The 13,573-nt window shown below is 34.4% G+C and overlaps 3 protein-coding genes across 3 annotated transcripts; 1 reads left to right on the top strand and 2 right to left on the bottom strand.

Moving 5' to 3' along the window:
• Window positions 1-4,635: 4,635 nt before the first annotated feature.
• On the bottom strand, window positions 4,636-6,041 carry Nup62 (nucleoporin 62). The gene has a single exon (XM_075311260.1). The coding sequence runs from the start codon at window positions 5,963-5,965 to the stop codon at window positions 4,745-4,747; it is 1,221 nt and encodes a 406-aa protein (XP_075167375.1). The 5' UTR covers window positions 5,966-6,041; the 3' UTR covers window positions 4,636-4,744.
• Window positions 6,042-6,556: 515 nt separating this feature from the next.
• LOC142238227 (protein O-glucosyltransferase 2-like) lies at window positions 6,557-10,001 on the top strand. The gene is made up of 4 exons (XM_075309819.1): window positions 6,557-6,802; window positions 6,889-7,807; window positions 7,870-8,169; window positions 9,541-10,001. The coding sequence occupies exons 1-4, from the start codon at window positions 6,633-6,635 to the stop codon at window positions 9,649-9,651; spliced, it is 1,500 nt and encodes a 499-aa protein (XP_075165934.1). The 5' UTR covers window positions 6,557-6,632; the 3' UTR covers window positions 9,652-10,001.
• A 1,589-nt stretch (window positions 10,002-11,590) lies between these two features.
• On the bottom strand, window positions 11,591-13,292 carry wcd (U3 small nucleolar RNA-associated protein 18 homolog wicked). Its single transcript, XM_075311069.1, has one exon. It carries the CDS (start codon window positions 13,202-13,204, stop codon window positions 11,681-11,683), a length of 1,524 nt encoding a protein of 507 aa, XP_075167184.1. The 5' UTR covers window positions 13,205-13,292; the 3' UTR covers window positions 11,591-11,680.
• Between the last annotated feature and the right edge of the window lie 281 nt (window positions 13,293-13,573).

Here is a 13,573-nt window from a genome sequence, read left to right as displayed (position 1 = left end):
AGCTTGTTATATTTTATTTAAATAAAAAAGAAAATAAAGTATTGAAGACATAGATATTACGCTTACAATTGTGAAAGGTATATGGTGAACAATTTTCGACTTTCCAAATAGAATAAAGTGATCGTTTTTCAAATATTTTTCCAGGCACGCTGTCTCCATCGAAAATAAACAAACTGGCTGATAGACTCTGCAATATGTAACTTGCTACTTAAAACTCAACATCATTCTTTTATTAATGCAAAAAATTATGTTAAATGTGATGAGATAAACCGAAAAATGTTTTATTTATAAGAAATTATAAATGTTTAATCAAATCAATAAACATCTACACAATCGTGTTTTACTTGACCACAATGATTCTTCTACAAATACCTTAAAATTCACTTTTTCTGATAGTTTGCAGGGGTTCTTATTGGCGTCCATCGAAATTGATCTAAATAGGCACCTAATTATTGCACTGATGAGAAACTTTTTCGTAGTAACTTGGCGTGGTACAACTTCTCAATAGTGACGACGCTTTTCCGACGAGTTTTTGATATCGTATATGATTGTTTTCGACGTAGTGGGGATTCTCAGAAGCGCCCCCAAATTCAAAAAATGTTGGCAGGGTAGTCGAATTTCTAAGATACGTCTTTAATCTCTTCATTGTTGAAAATGAAAGTTCGGATGAGTACGTAGTAACTGCAGGGATGGAAAATGCAGTACTTTTTTCAATACTTTTTCACCCCGGTCAGTACCGTAGTACCCCCGCGAATAATTTAGTACCTTTTGTGTATACATTTTTGAGTCGATATCAGATTTATGGTACAATAGCTTTGACAAAATATTTTAATATTTTGAGAAAGTCTTTATCAACCTTATTTGCTAATAGTCTTTTACAAATATGACAAAACAGACATGTTCATGTGGGAAGAAAATCTCGATTTTGTAAAAGACATAGTCAAAACAGGATTTTATTGAACTTCAAGAATGTTTTAGTCGAAAAAAGAATGCGATTCTATATAATCGATTTATTATTTCGGTAGAAAATGTTGTCAGAATTTCATTTCTATATAGAATTTTTGCAAAATTTTATTTTTATAGAAAATTTTGTCAAAATTTTATTTCAATTGAAAATTTTGTACAAATTTTATTTCTATCTTATTTTTGCAAATTTTTTTTATTTCTATCTTATTTTTGCAAAATTTTATTTCTATAGAAACAAATTTGCAACATTTTTTTTCTACAGATTTTTTTTTGCAAAATTTTATTTTTATAGAAAATTTTTGCAAAATTTTTGTTTATATAGAAACTTTTGTCAAAATTTTATTTTCTTTAATATTTAGTCTCTTGACAATAATTTTCCAGTGAAATTTTTGTTGAAATTTAGTAAAAAGTACCTTTCCGCTCAAAAAATACCTTTTTTGTACTTTCTTAAAAATTGTATTTTCCATCCCTGAGTAACTGGCAAAGTGACCAAAATTTTTAAAAGAATATGCACGTTTGGAAATATCTCTTTATTGCACTCTCCAAGTGCTTCCATCGCTACATTAGGCAGGTTCTTTTCGCAGGTTTTGCGCCATTTCATTTACACATGTGTGTTTGGCTCTTTCGTTGTTGTTGCTATGGCCAAACAAGGCGAGTCATGTTCACAAAAAGAACAACAAACACAAATAAAAAGCAGAAAGACATTTTCCAAAAATGAAATTTGTGGTGCGAGAACAAAAACAATCTGTTTTTTTTCGACCCTCGTTTGACGGACTTTTCAACTAGTATTCTATGATTTGTGCAAGTTTAATATGTAAGCGTTTTTCAAAATAAAACCTCCAGCTTTTCTTCAACATCTTCGATAAGATTTTTCTATGCAGCTAAAATATATATTTATTTATATAAAAATATTCATTCATTTCGGGGGGGGGGTTTGAACCCCCTCATCCCCCCCCCCTGAATACGGCCTTGTTTTCTATAGAAATAAAACTTGGACAAAATTTTCTATAGAAATAAAATTTGGACAAAATTTTCTAATGAACTAAAATGTTAACAAAGTTTTCCACAGAAATAAAATTTTGTCAAAAGTTTACTTTGACGACATTTTCTATAGAAATAAAACTTTAACAAAATTTTCTATAGAAATAAAATTTGGAAAAAATTTTCTATAGAAATAAAATTTGGAAAAAATTTTCTATAGAAATAAAATTTTAACAAAATTTTTGACAAAATTTCCTATAGAAATAAATTTTTGACAAAATTTTCTATAGAAATAAAATTTTGACAAAATTTTCTATAGAAATAAAATTTTGACAAAATTTTCTATAGAAATAAAATTTTGACAAAATTTTCTATAGAAATAAAATTTTGACAAAATTTTCTATAGAAATAACATTTTGACAATGTTTTCTATAAAAAAAAATTTTGGTAGATTATTTTTGGCTCGAGTAGCAACCATGATTATAAACCGATATGGACCAATTTTTGTGTGATTGGGGATCGGCTATATATAACTATAGACCGATATGGACCAATTTTGGCATGGTTATTAGCGGCCTTATACTAACACTACTTTGCAAATTTCAACCGGATCGGATGAATTTTGCTCCTCCAAGAGGCTCCGGAGATCAAATCTGGGGAACGGTTTATATGGGGGCTATATATAATTATGGACCGATATGGACCAATTCTTGCGTGTTTCTTAGAGACCACATTCTAACACCATGTTCCAAATTTCAACCGGATCGGATGAATTTTGCTCCTCCAAAAGGCTCTGGAGGACAAATCTGGGGATCAATTTATATGGGGGCTATATATAATTATGGACCGATATAGACCAATTCTTGCATGGTTGTTAGAGACCATATACTAACACCACGTACCAAATTTCAACCGGATCGGATGAATTTTGCTCCTCTAAGATGCTCCGGAGGTCAAATCTGGGGATCGGCTTATATGGGGGCTAGATATAATTATGGGCCGATATGGACCAATTTTGGCATGGTTGTTAGAGACAATATACTAACACCACGTACCAAATTTCAATCGGATCGGATGAAATTTGGTTCTCTTAGAGGCTCCGGAGGTCAAATCTGGGGATCGGTTTATATGGGTGCTATATATAATTATGGGCCAATGTGGACCAATTTTTGCATGGTTGTTAGAGACCATATACTAACACCATGTACCATATTTCAGACGGATCGTATTTAGAATGTTAATTCTACTCCCTCTGCAAAATTTCATGTAAATCAGAGTAAAACTTTTGGCTCTGTGGTCATATTAGTCCAAATCCGGCGAAAGATATATATGGGAGCTATATCTAAATCTGAACCGATTTCAATAAAATTGACCACACTTGATTACACTATTAATTGTATTCCTAATGCAACATTTCAAGCAAATTAGGGTAAAAGTCTGGCTTCTGGGCCATATAAGTCCATATCGGGCGAAAGATATATGGGAGCTATATCTAAATCTGAACCGATTTCAACTAAATTTGGCACAATTAACGATACTATTAAACATACTCCTTGTGAAAAAATTGAAGCAAATCAGGACAAAACTCTGGCTTTTGAGGCCATATAAGTCCAAATCGGACGAAAGATATATATGGGAGCTATATCTAAATCTGAACCGATTTCAACCAAATTCAGCACAATTAACAATACTATTAAACGTACTCATTGTGCAAAATTTGAAGCAAATCAGGATAAAGCTCTGGCTTTTGAAGCCATATAAGTGCAAATCGGACGAAAGATATATATGGGAGCTATATCTAAATCTGAACCGATTTGGCTGATATTTTGCACATTTTACGAGAACCGTAAACCATTTTTCTGTACGAAATTCTAAGAAAATACGTTGATAAATACGCCAATTATGACCAGATCGGTGATAAATATATATAATGCAGCTATATCTAAATCTGAACCGATTTTTTCAAAATCAATAGCGATTGTCTTTGAGCCAAAGTAAAACTCTGTGCCAAATTTGAGGACGATCGGACATAAACTGCGAGCTGTACTTTGCACACAAAATTACATATACAGACAGACGGACATCGCTAAATCGACTCAGAATTTAATTCTAAGACGATCGGTATACTAAACGATGGGTCTGAGACTTTTCCTTCTTGGCGTTACATACAAATGCACAAAGTTATTATACCCTGTACCACAGTAGTGGTGAAGGGTATAAAAATGTATTTGAACGAAAATGTTGCGCTAAAATTTAAATGAGATTGAGGAAATGCCCTCCAGCTTCACCAATAGCTCAATTGTAGCAGACGAGATGATCAAACAAGGCAATTTGCAAGAAATAAGCATCATATGTATATATTGCTTGGTAGTGCTCATGAAAATCTGATGTGTAGAAAACGGAAAGAATTCCCTATAATCATAAAAAAGCACTAATAACAGCAAATGAGTTAGTCAGCATTTCTTGTCCGGATTTTGATGTCATTCACTACTACTTTTTTATTGCTGTTTCAACAAACAAATGTTTGCCATTTCAGCATAAGCAAGTTTTTGAGTATACTCAACATTTCTATTGAAAGATTGTAGCAATTTATTGGAATACTTTATTTTATTATTATTATTATTTTTTTTTTTTTTGATTTTTTAGAATCCCATTGTGAAGATGCTTAAAAAAAACTACGCCTCCAAATATAATCAAATGTTTTTTTCATTTATTTGAAATAAGTGTTACAAAACGATAACTTACAAAGATACAATAATACAAAAAGATCAATCAATCGTTCCACAAATGGTTGCCATCAATTATAATAGGCCGATCGAAATGATCTTTCCGAATCCCTTTTAAATGTCTCATGCATTTTTGTTATATCCTCCAGTTTGTTGCCAATATTTGCCGTATTTTGTTCGATCCATTGTAAAGAACTCATATGGGCATTTAGAATTTTTCCAATTTGTATAATTGGATCACTGTTGTCTTGGCATTTATTCGACTCATTTAGATTATCAATAATCTCCTTAAGATCTTCGGACATCTGTTTCAATTGGGTATCCAAATTTTCAACCATTAAATAGGTTTGGGAGCGTTCAACGTCTACTTGCGGGATTTTTAGGAATTCCTTTTGTAGTGGTACAATACTCTCTTCAAGTTCTTTATGTTGAGTGGCAATAAATTCTAACTCTTGTTCCAGAGTCTGTTGATCAGATTTGACTTTCTGTACTGCGTCGTTTAAATCCAAAATCTTTTGATTATTACTAATCAAAACTTTGTCCCAGGCATTGATTTGTGTCGCCTGATCGGTGAAAACTTTTTCCTGTTCTTCCAGCTCCAAAGTCCATTTATTAATATGTTCCTCTAATTGGTTATACGATAACTGTGAAGCATTGACAACTGCTGAGGAATCGGTTGTTTTGGTGGCTGTCGTCAAACTTGCGAAACCACCAGTAGCTGGTGGCTTTGAGGTTACCACAGTCGATGCTGGTGCAGCAGCTGTTAACGTTGTATTGGCCGCTGAAGCGGCTTGTGTTGTTGATGTTGGTGTGGAGGTTGAGGTTGTGGCAGAAGCAGCCGGTGCACCAAAACTAAAGCCACTCGTTAAAGGAGCTGGAGCCGTTGTTGATGGTTGTGCAGCTGTTGTTGTGGGATTTGTTGCCGGTGTAGCTGCACCAAACCCTCCAAAACCAGTTGCTGCTGGAGCTGATGCAGTACCCAATGTTGGTGTTTGAGTCGTAGCCGCGGGAGTTGTCGCAGCTGCTCCAAAACCAAATGATGGAGTTGTGCCACCAGTTCCTAAACCTAAAGATGGAGTTGTAGTTGCTGGAGCAGTTGCAGCGGTTATTGCTGTAGAGCTGGGTGTACCAAAACCAAAACTTAATGGCTTAGCACCAGCATCACCGGCTCCAGTGGCGCCAAATGAAAATCCCGTTCCCGTTTTTGAGGCAGCCGGTTGAGCAGCTGTTGTGTTGCCAAAAGAAAAGCCCGTGGCTGTTGCGGTAGTAGTAGATGGTAATTGAAAATTCATCCTCGTTTTTTTGGTATATATTTGAAGAAATCTTACTGGAAAATATGCAAACAAATTAATCTAATTCTTCTTCTTCTTTTTTGTTATTATGATATGACAAACCACGAGCAATCAACGATGTTGCCAGTCTTAATAAAACACAATTAGTTAATAAAGGTAACGCAAAAAACGTATCATTCCCCGTTTCGAGCAATAAATTGTTATTCGGATCCTGTTGTATTGTATAATTTGCCATCCAGAGTATATGTTATTCCGGACAGAATGTCTGTGTTTGCAAAGTATCTTACAGTGTGGCCAATCGATACGAATTGTCCGCGATGACTAAATATTCGATAAATGTGTTATCGATCCCATTAACAAGCAGCAGTATCGATTATGCCGTCAGCCTTAACTTATAATGTGGCCAACATCTGGGATATGTTCGACACGAGCACTGTCGTCCGTATAAACTTATAATCTGGATAGCACATAAAACATGTATGGTTTTTCACAGATAATTTGTGCGCCGTTCAGACTATCACCCTACCTTCACAAATAAAGTAACTCTCCAAATGACATACTGGCAACACTGTTTTTCTGCTGTCAAATTTAATGTTTACATTTTCCTAAATCGTCCGGTGTTGGTGTTCTGCTTGTTACTGCAGACCCAAAACAAAACATTTTCACAATGAAAATTATAGTGATATACCTAGCTTTAGTAGCTACCATATGCAAAGCTAGTCCAAAAATTGTAGACCCAACAAAAACTACTGTTTATGGAAGTGGATTGGAGCCTGATAAAGTAGTACTTCCTGCGCGATACTTTTATATTCATGCGACCGGAGAAGATGGACGTAAGTAAGTATTAAGTATCTATGCATATATAGACACCTGGAAGAAAATTGAATACTTAAACATCAATTTTTTTGTACCCATAAAAACAGATTTAAAGAGTCTCCACCTTTAAATTTCGATGTGCAAATTGAGGGCAAATCTCCACATGGATCGTGTCGTTCCAAAGTTGATGTCATTAATCGGGGAGATGGTTCCTTTGTGGCTCGTTACACTATTATCACTGATTGGTGCGACAAAATGGTTCTAAATATTAAGTACAATGGAACGCATGTAGCAAAGTCTCCATATTACATACGTGACTTAGTATACTCGGATAAGTGTTATTGCCCTCGAGATCTTAATATTTGGATGATCGATAATGAGTGTAAGGCTGCCTCTCAGGAAGATCAGATTGTCAGTGATTTACATTCATTTAAGCGTGTTAACTTTAGCATGATACGTGATAATTTAATCAAACGCTACAATCAACCAGAGAGTATATCACTTTGTCATTATGTGGTCAAAGATCAACAAATCTGGCGCAAATGTTATGGTAAATATGATGGATTCAAAATGTTCATGGATGCAACACTTTTGGCATTGGGACGAATTGTGGCATTACCTGATATGGAATTCTTTCTAAACTTGGGCGATTGGCCATTATCGCGCAAAGGGGGTCAACAAAGAACGTCAGGTCCTTATCCAATATTTTCATGGTGTGGCAGCGATGATTCCCATGATATTGTGTTGCCAACCTACGATCTCATGGAATCGAGTATAGAAAATATGCATCGTGTAGCTTTAGATGTTTTGTCTGTTCAACGGGAGAAATATCCATGGAGTAACAAAATAGAAAAGCTATTTTGGCGTGGAAGGGACTCGAGACGTGAACGTTTGGATTTAATAGGCTTGGCTCACAAACATCCTGATAAAATCGATGCAGCTATAACGAACTTTTTCTTTTTCCGCGATGAGGAAAATAAATATGGGCCAAAAGTACCGCATATTAGTTTTTTGGAATTTTTTAAGGTAAGTACTATGATATTTAATAATAAACAAAAACTTACAAATGTTTTCTTGTATATTTATAGTACAAATACCAATTGAATATTGATGGAACTGTTGCTTCGTACCGTTTGCCATATCTTTTAGGTGGAGGTTCTGCTGTATTAAAGCAAACTTCTCATTTTTACGAACATTTTTATCATAAACTAATACCCCATAAACATTATATACCGGTTAAACGTGATCTCTCGGATTTAATAGAAACTATAACATGGATACGTGAAAATGACTCAAAGGCTCAAGAGATAGCAAAAAATGCCCAAGAGTTTGTCAACAGTCATCTAACTCCCGGCCATATCTATTGTTATCATATGGCTTTATTTAAGGTATGTATATTCATATTCCAGGCTTTCACAAAGGAGGTAGGATACTCTTTGTTTCACTGTACTAAAATTTGACTTCGCATCTCTAAATTCCACATGCGATTGACATGCGCAAATATAATTCAAGACCCAATATTTCATACTATCTCGTCTGCAGATGTAAAAACGATCCAGAATTTAGTACCCTCTATATAGATATGTCGTTGCAATCAATTAGAGGTGTGCGCGTGACTGAAATTTCACTCACACTCACGCACATTCACGAAACAAAATGTTTATTCACGCACGCTCACGCACGCTCACGCACGATACGCGTTGTAGCCAATCCCACTCACGCACATTCACGAAATGAAAACCAGTACTCACGCACGCTCACGCACGAACTACTTTTAAAGACTCACGTTCACGCACGATTCACGATAATTCTCGTGATTCACGACAAATTCACGAACCTCACGACATTTTCCAAACGGAAATCTGCAAAGGTAACAAACTTCAAAAATAGAATATAGTTCGAGAGCTAAATTAATTTCAGTTAAAATACGAATATGAATTAAATCTTGATTTTTTTCGTGAGTGTGATTTTGCAGAAATTTTATTCACGCACATTCACGAACCGACTTTATTTCTCACGCACACTCACGCACGACATATTTATTTTAGTCCCATTCACGCACATTCACGAGACTTGCTTTGGGTTTTGTTCACGACTCACGTGATTCTCGCGTGAAGCACGCGTGTCACGAGAATTTCGTGTCACGCGCACATCTCTACAATCAACAATATAGGCATAATTCTGAATCCAATACAATGGGTGTAGTCTGTTTAGGTACTCATCTCTGCTGAACCAGGTGTTTTAACTTCAAATCTAATTGAAGACCCAAAATTTCGACACAGAATTATATGGAGGTAAATTGAATGCAAAATAATGACGGATTTAGGATATGCGAATGGAATATCTGGGGAGCTGCTCCAGCCGTACATATTCTTGTGAACAGTATGTCCCATAGGTTGGGTCCCTTCGACAAATATCGATTTTACGACTATCCAAAATTGGAAAAATTTAATTTTCGTTGTTTTAATTCAATTCAATTCAATGTCAACTTCTCGATTAGACGTGATTGGTCAACGTCAAAAGTCTGTGGCAGCACACTTTACTATATATGAACTTTAGATATAGGAAATATATCACATTTGCTTTCGTATTTCAATACTTTCAAATAGAAAAAAATAAAAATAGTTTTTTAACTGGATTCGCAAAACTTCAATTTCAAATTTTCATCGAGAAGTCCATTAATCTTAAGCATTACATTGGAGTTGTTTAGAGTTATCCACAATATATAAAATATTAAACGTTTACACTTCTATTTTCAGGAATGGAGCAACCGCTTAGTTTCGCCAGTCATAGTTCTACCCGAAATGGAAAAGCTCGAACAAACACACAGTTGCAGCTGCAAAGAAACCCACACAAGAGATGAGCTGTAATCAGTCAATATTAGTATTTTTATATTTTAAGTCATATGTGTCATTCCCACTGATGTAGAATTACAATATACACCAATCCATCGCTTTTTGTCTTTGATCCTTTTGGATCTAAAGTATTTTATGCCATATACACTCAACTCAACACACACTCAATGTTAGAATTAGATTAGATGTTTTGATGACGTTTTAGACATATTTTTAAGTGTATTTCTACGATATATTTTAGAGTATATACACAAGCACACTGCGCACATTAATTTATGAATGTAGTAGGTCACAAAAGAAAATTTTGAAGAATCTCGTAGTTTTTTTTATAACAAAAATGAAATAAAGACCGGAGAATACTTAAATAGTTATAATATTGTTTCATTTGGCATGAACTTGAAGAATTAGACTCTCCTGTGAAAATCGTTCATTATTTAAAGATCGCAAGAAAAAAACTTAGATTTTTTTGTAAGTGAAAAAAAAAATGAAGACCGGAGAGTACTTAAATAGTATGATGTCGTTTTATTTGCCATGGGCTTGAATAATTAGCCTCTTCTGCGAAAAGAAAGCTGAGAAAGAACAGTTTGTTAAAGAATTTCAAGTGGGTGAGTGATCTTTACCGTCTATCATTTTTAGCACATATTTTTTGGGACTACGATGTACCAATAAAATAACATTTTATCACCAATTTCAGTCGGATATAAATTATCAAGTAGAATAGCTACATCATGAAATGGATTTTTAGTAGAAAATAAACTTTATTTCAGTTTCATTTTATACCCACAAAGAGATATTTTAAATGTGGTTCGAGGGTATAGTGACAACTTGTCACTGATCATGTTCACTGGTTATGTTCAATTCAATGACAATGGATCTCCTTCTTTTAGTCAAGTCCCAACGGCGTGTCACACAATGTTTGAAGTACCTTTTATAGAAGCATATCTGAGAGGCGATAAGCCACTGGAATTAAACCCATGATTCTCTGCATGCAAGTTGCGCCATAAGGAAATTTCGATGGAAATAAAATTGCGCCATAAAGGAAATTTCTATGGAAATAATTTTTTTTCAAAAATTTTTTATAGACGTAAAATTTTGACAAAATTTTCTATAGAAATAAAATTTTGACAAAATTTTCTATAGAAATAAAATTTTGACAATATTTTCTAATAGAATTTTGACAATATTTTCTATAGAAATAAAATTTTGAAAAAAATTTCCTATAGAAATAAATTTTTAACAAAATTTTCTACACAATAAAATTTTGACAAAATTTTGTATAGAAATAAAATTTTCTGTAGAAATAAAATTTTAACAAAATTTCCCATTTAAAAAAAAAAAGATTATAGAATTAAAATTTTGACAAAATTTTCTAATTAAATAAAATTTTTTCTATATAAACAAATTGTTGTATATAAAAAATTCTCCCTTTTTGTAGAAGTTGGAATATTCCCCTTGTTGGTGCAAGCTAAAAAAAAAAACAGTTAATAAGCATAAAAACTTGGTAGATGTTTAGTAAAATTTTGTTCAAATTTTGGTAGATAATTTTTGTCACTAGTGGCAACCGTGTCTGTAATATGACGTTAGACAATACGCCAGTTAATACGGCGCTATACAAGGAGAAATCCACAAAAGCAGACCTACAATTATATTCCAATTCCATAATAACATTGTATGGGAATGCAAACGGCAACATGGTTTGGTGTATTTAAAAATATCTTTACTTTTGGAGCTGGTTCTCAACAAAATAACTATGTATACGAGTATAATCAGTACATTCCCCAATAAAAGAAATTTATGAAGATGTGGAAATCCGAAACGGTTGTACTTAACTCAGTTTTCAAATTTTTTGGTATAGCTTGTAAGTATGTGATTGAATAAATAAAATAAGTAAGAACTATGGATTAAACCACAATTTATCCTCAATTTATAAATTGAAATTCGCAGCAACAAAATATTATTGTTATTTTCTATACATGATTTTTGATAACATTATTTATTACTTACTTTAAACAAAAAAGTAAAAAAATTGTCGTATATACACCTATTAATAGTTTTTAAAATGCTTAAGTCTAAATAGAGGACACTCCTTAGCGTTACCCAATGCTAAATAGGCCGAGTGTGGTGAAAATTCCAACGTTCTTATAAATCCCAATTTTGGCATAAATCCGGGGAAATTTGCATAAACCGTGCCCGAAGGGAAATGAGCCATTTTCAATGCATTCGGACATTGATACGATGCGAATGCCAATAATTCGGAGCTATGGTTGAATTTCACACTACCTATGGCAGTAGTCAAGTTCAAAAAGGTTTTCTCCGGCAGTGGTGTTTTCGACTGCATTATCTTATCGAAATCATAAACATTGACTACTCCTTCCATACTACCTGTCGCTAACATACGCTGATTGGGCGATATATCCATTGCTTTGCCATTGATGCAACCATCATCGATGAATGAATGTTCCAGTCTTTGCTGGCGCATAGAAAACACACATACATTAGCAGAGCGACCGCTTACAATAAGCCTTTGGGAGTCGTTGGTGAAACAAAGGGCAGCCACATTGTCATTTTGTTTCAAAGTGGTTATTATTTCGAATGTTTTGGCCTCTTGTATGTGAATCTCTCCAAAACGCCCGGCAGACACTAAATACCGTCCACAAGGGGATATAACAAAATTACTTAAATTGCCACTCTCTTTCCTCAGATAATATCGTGTTTCCTTGGCCGTCATTAAATCATAGAGGTAGCCATAAGGTGTAAAGGAGCCAAACACCGCCTTTGTTCCGCATGGAAGTATCTTTGCACATTTTATGGGGAAGTTTGGTATGTGAATATTATAGAGTTTATCATTTTGGGTGCCATCGATAGCATATATGGAAGCAATGCCTTTATCACCTGCTACTAGAGCAGCGGTACTGGAAGGATGAAATTGTATACTGTTAATGTTGCCTTCAGCATATGTGGCTCGATTAACATCTTTCATTCTTTTCGCACTAAGATGCTTCTCAGCCAAAATTCCTTCGGGTGTCTTATTTAGGAAACCCACAGTCCGCAACAATTCGCTGTCACCATCCTCTTCATCATCAGATTGCTTTTCTTTATCCTTTTCATCAAGACTTGCCCATTTTGGTTGGTTTACAATACGAGTGAATCGTGCGGTCAAGTGTTCTTTATACGATTTATCCAATTTTAAATGATCCAAAGGTCCCGAGCGTTTTGTTTCTTTTTTAACATCCCCCAATTGAATATCTTCGTCATCGGCATCTACCCAAACAGGCTTTCGTTGTTTTGGCTTTTTCCTTTCGCGTTCATCGTCACTTTCATCTTCACTGTTTGCGCTATCTCTAGCTTCTGTTTTCCCCTTATGGTCGACTGCTCTTTTGAGGTTCCTTAAAAGAGTATTTTTGTCACCAAATATAACTTTGTCCATAGGCACTTCGTTGGGCCCCTCCGTCTTTTCCACAACTTTTGTTTCAATATCTTCATTGTTTTCTGTGTCTTCTTTTTCACGATATTCTGCAATGAGGTCATTTAACTCTTGCATATCATCACTTAGTTCGTCGTCACTCATTTTAAGTCCTTCTTTGTAAATATCTGAAAATTTCAATAACTTTCAACAATCTCAATGCACGTGCAACAAATGTTTACAAAATTAACACTTACCAGATCTGATTGATCAGAAATTCGAAGTGACGTTTTGTACAAATTTTGGCATCATGGTATACTGAAAGAGGTAGAAGTGCAACGATATACTACGACCACATTATGCTCGAAATCTTGCTTTTAAAATCGCGTGTCCATATTTAAATTGTCAAATGTCGTTCTGTGCATAAGTATTTCGGATATCTGGATATGTCTCGAATAGTTGGACACGGGCATTATCATATGGATAAACTTATAATATTAACGGCACATACGATTCTTTACAAACACAGACATT

Source organism: Haematobia irritans, chromosome 5 (assembly GCF_050003625.1).
Source record: "Haematobia irritans isolate KBUSLIRL chromosome 5, ASM5000362v1, whole genome shotgun sequence".
Taxonomy (NCBI): domain Eukaryota; kingdom Metazoa; phylum Arthropoda; class Insecta; order Diptera; family Muscidae; genus Haematobia; species Haematobia irritans.
Note: the sequence above shows the minus strand (reverse complement) of the source record. Positions and strands in the feature narration are given on the sequence as shown.

Coding starts and splice junctions, on each gene's coding strand:
- LOC142238227 (XM_075309819.1), top strand. CDS start 6,633: ATGAAAATTATAGTGATATACCTAGCTTTAGTAGCTACCATATGCAAA. Junction 7,808..7,869: donor GTTTTTTGGAATTTTTTAAG/GTAAGTACTATG, acceptor GTATATTTATAG/TACAAATACCAATTGAATAT. Junction 8,170..9,540: donor ATCATATGGCTTTATTTAAG/GTATGTATATTC, acceptor TTCTATTTTCAG/GAATGGAGCAACCGCTTAGT.
- wcd (XM_075311069.1), bottom strand. CDS start 13,204: ATGAGTGACGACGAACTAAGTGATGATATGCAAGAGTTAAATGACCTC.
- Nup62 (XM_075311260.1), bottom strand. CDS start 5,965: ATGAATTTTCAATTACCATCTACTACTACCGCAACAGCCACGGGCTTT.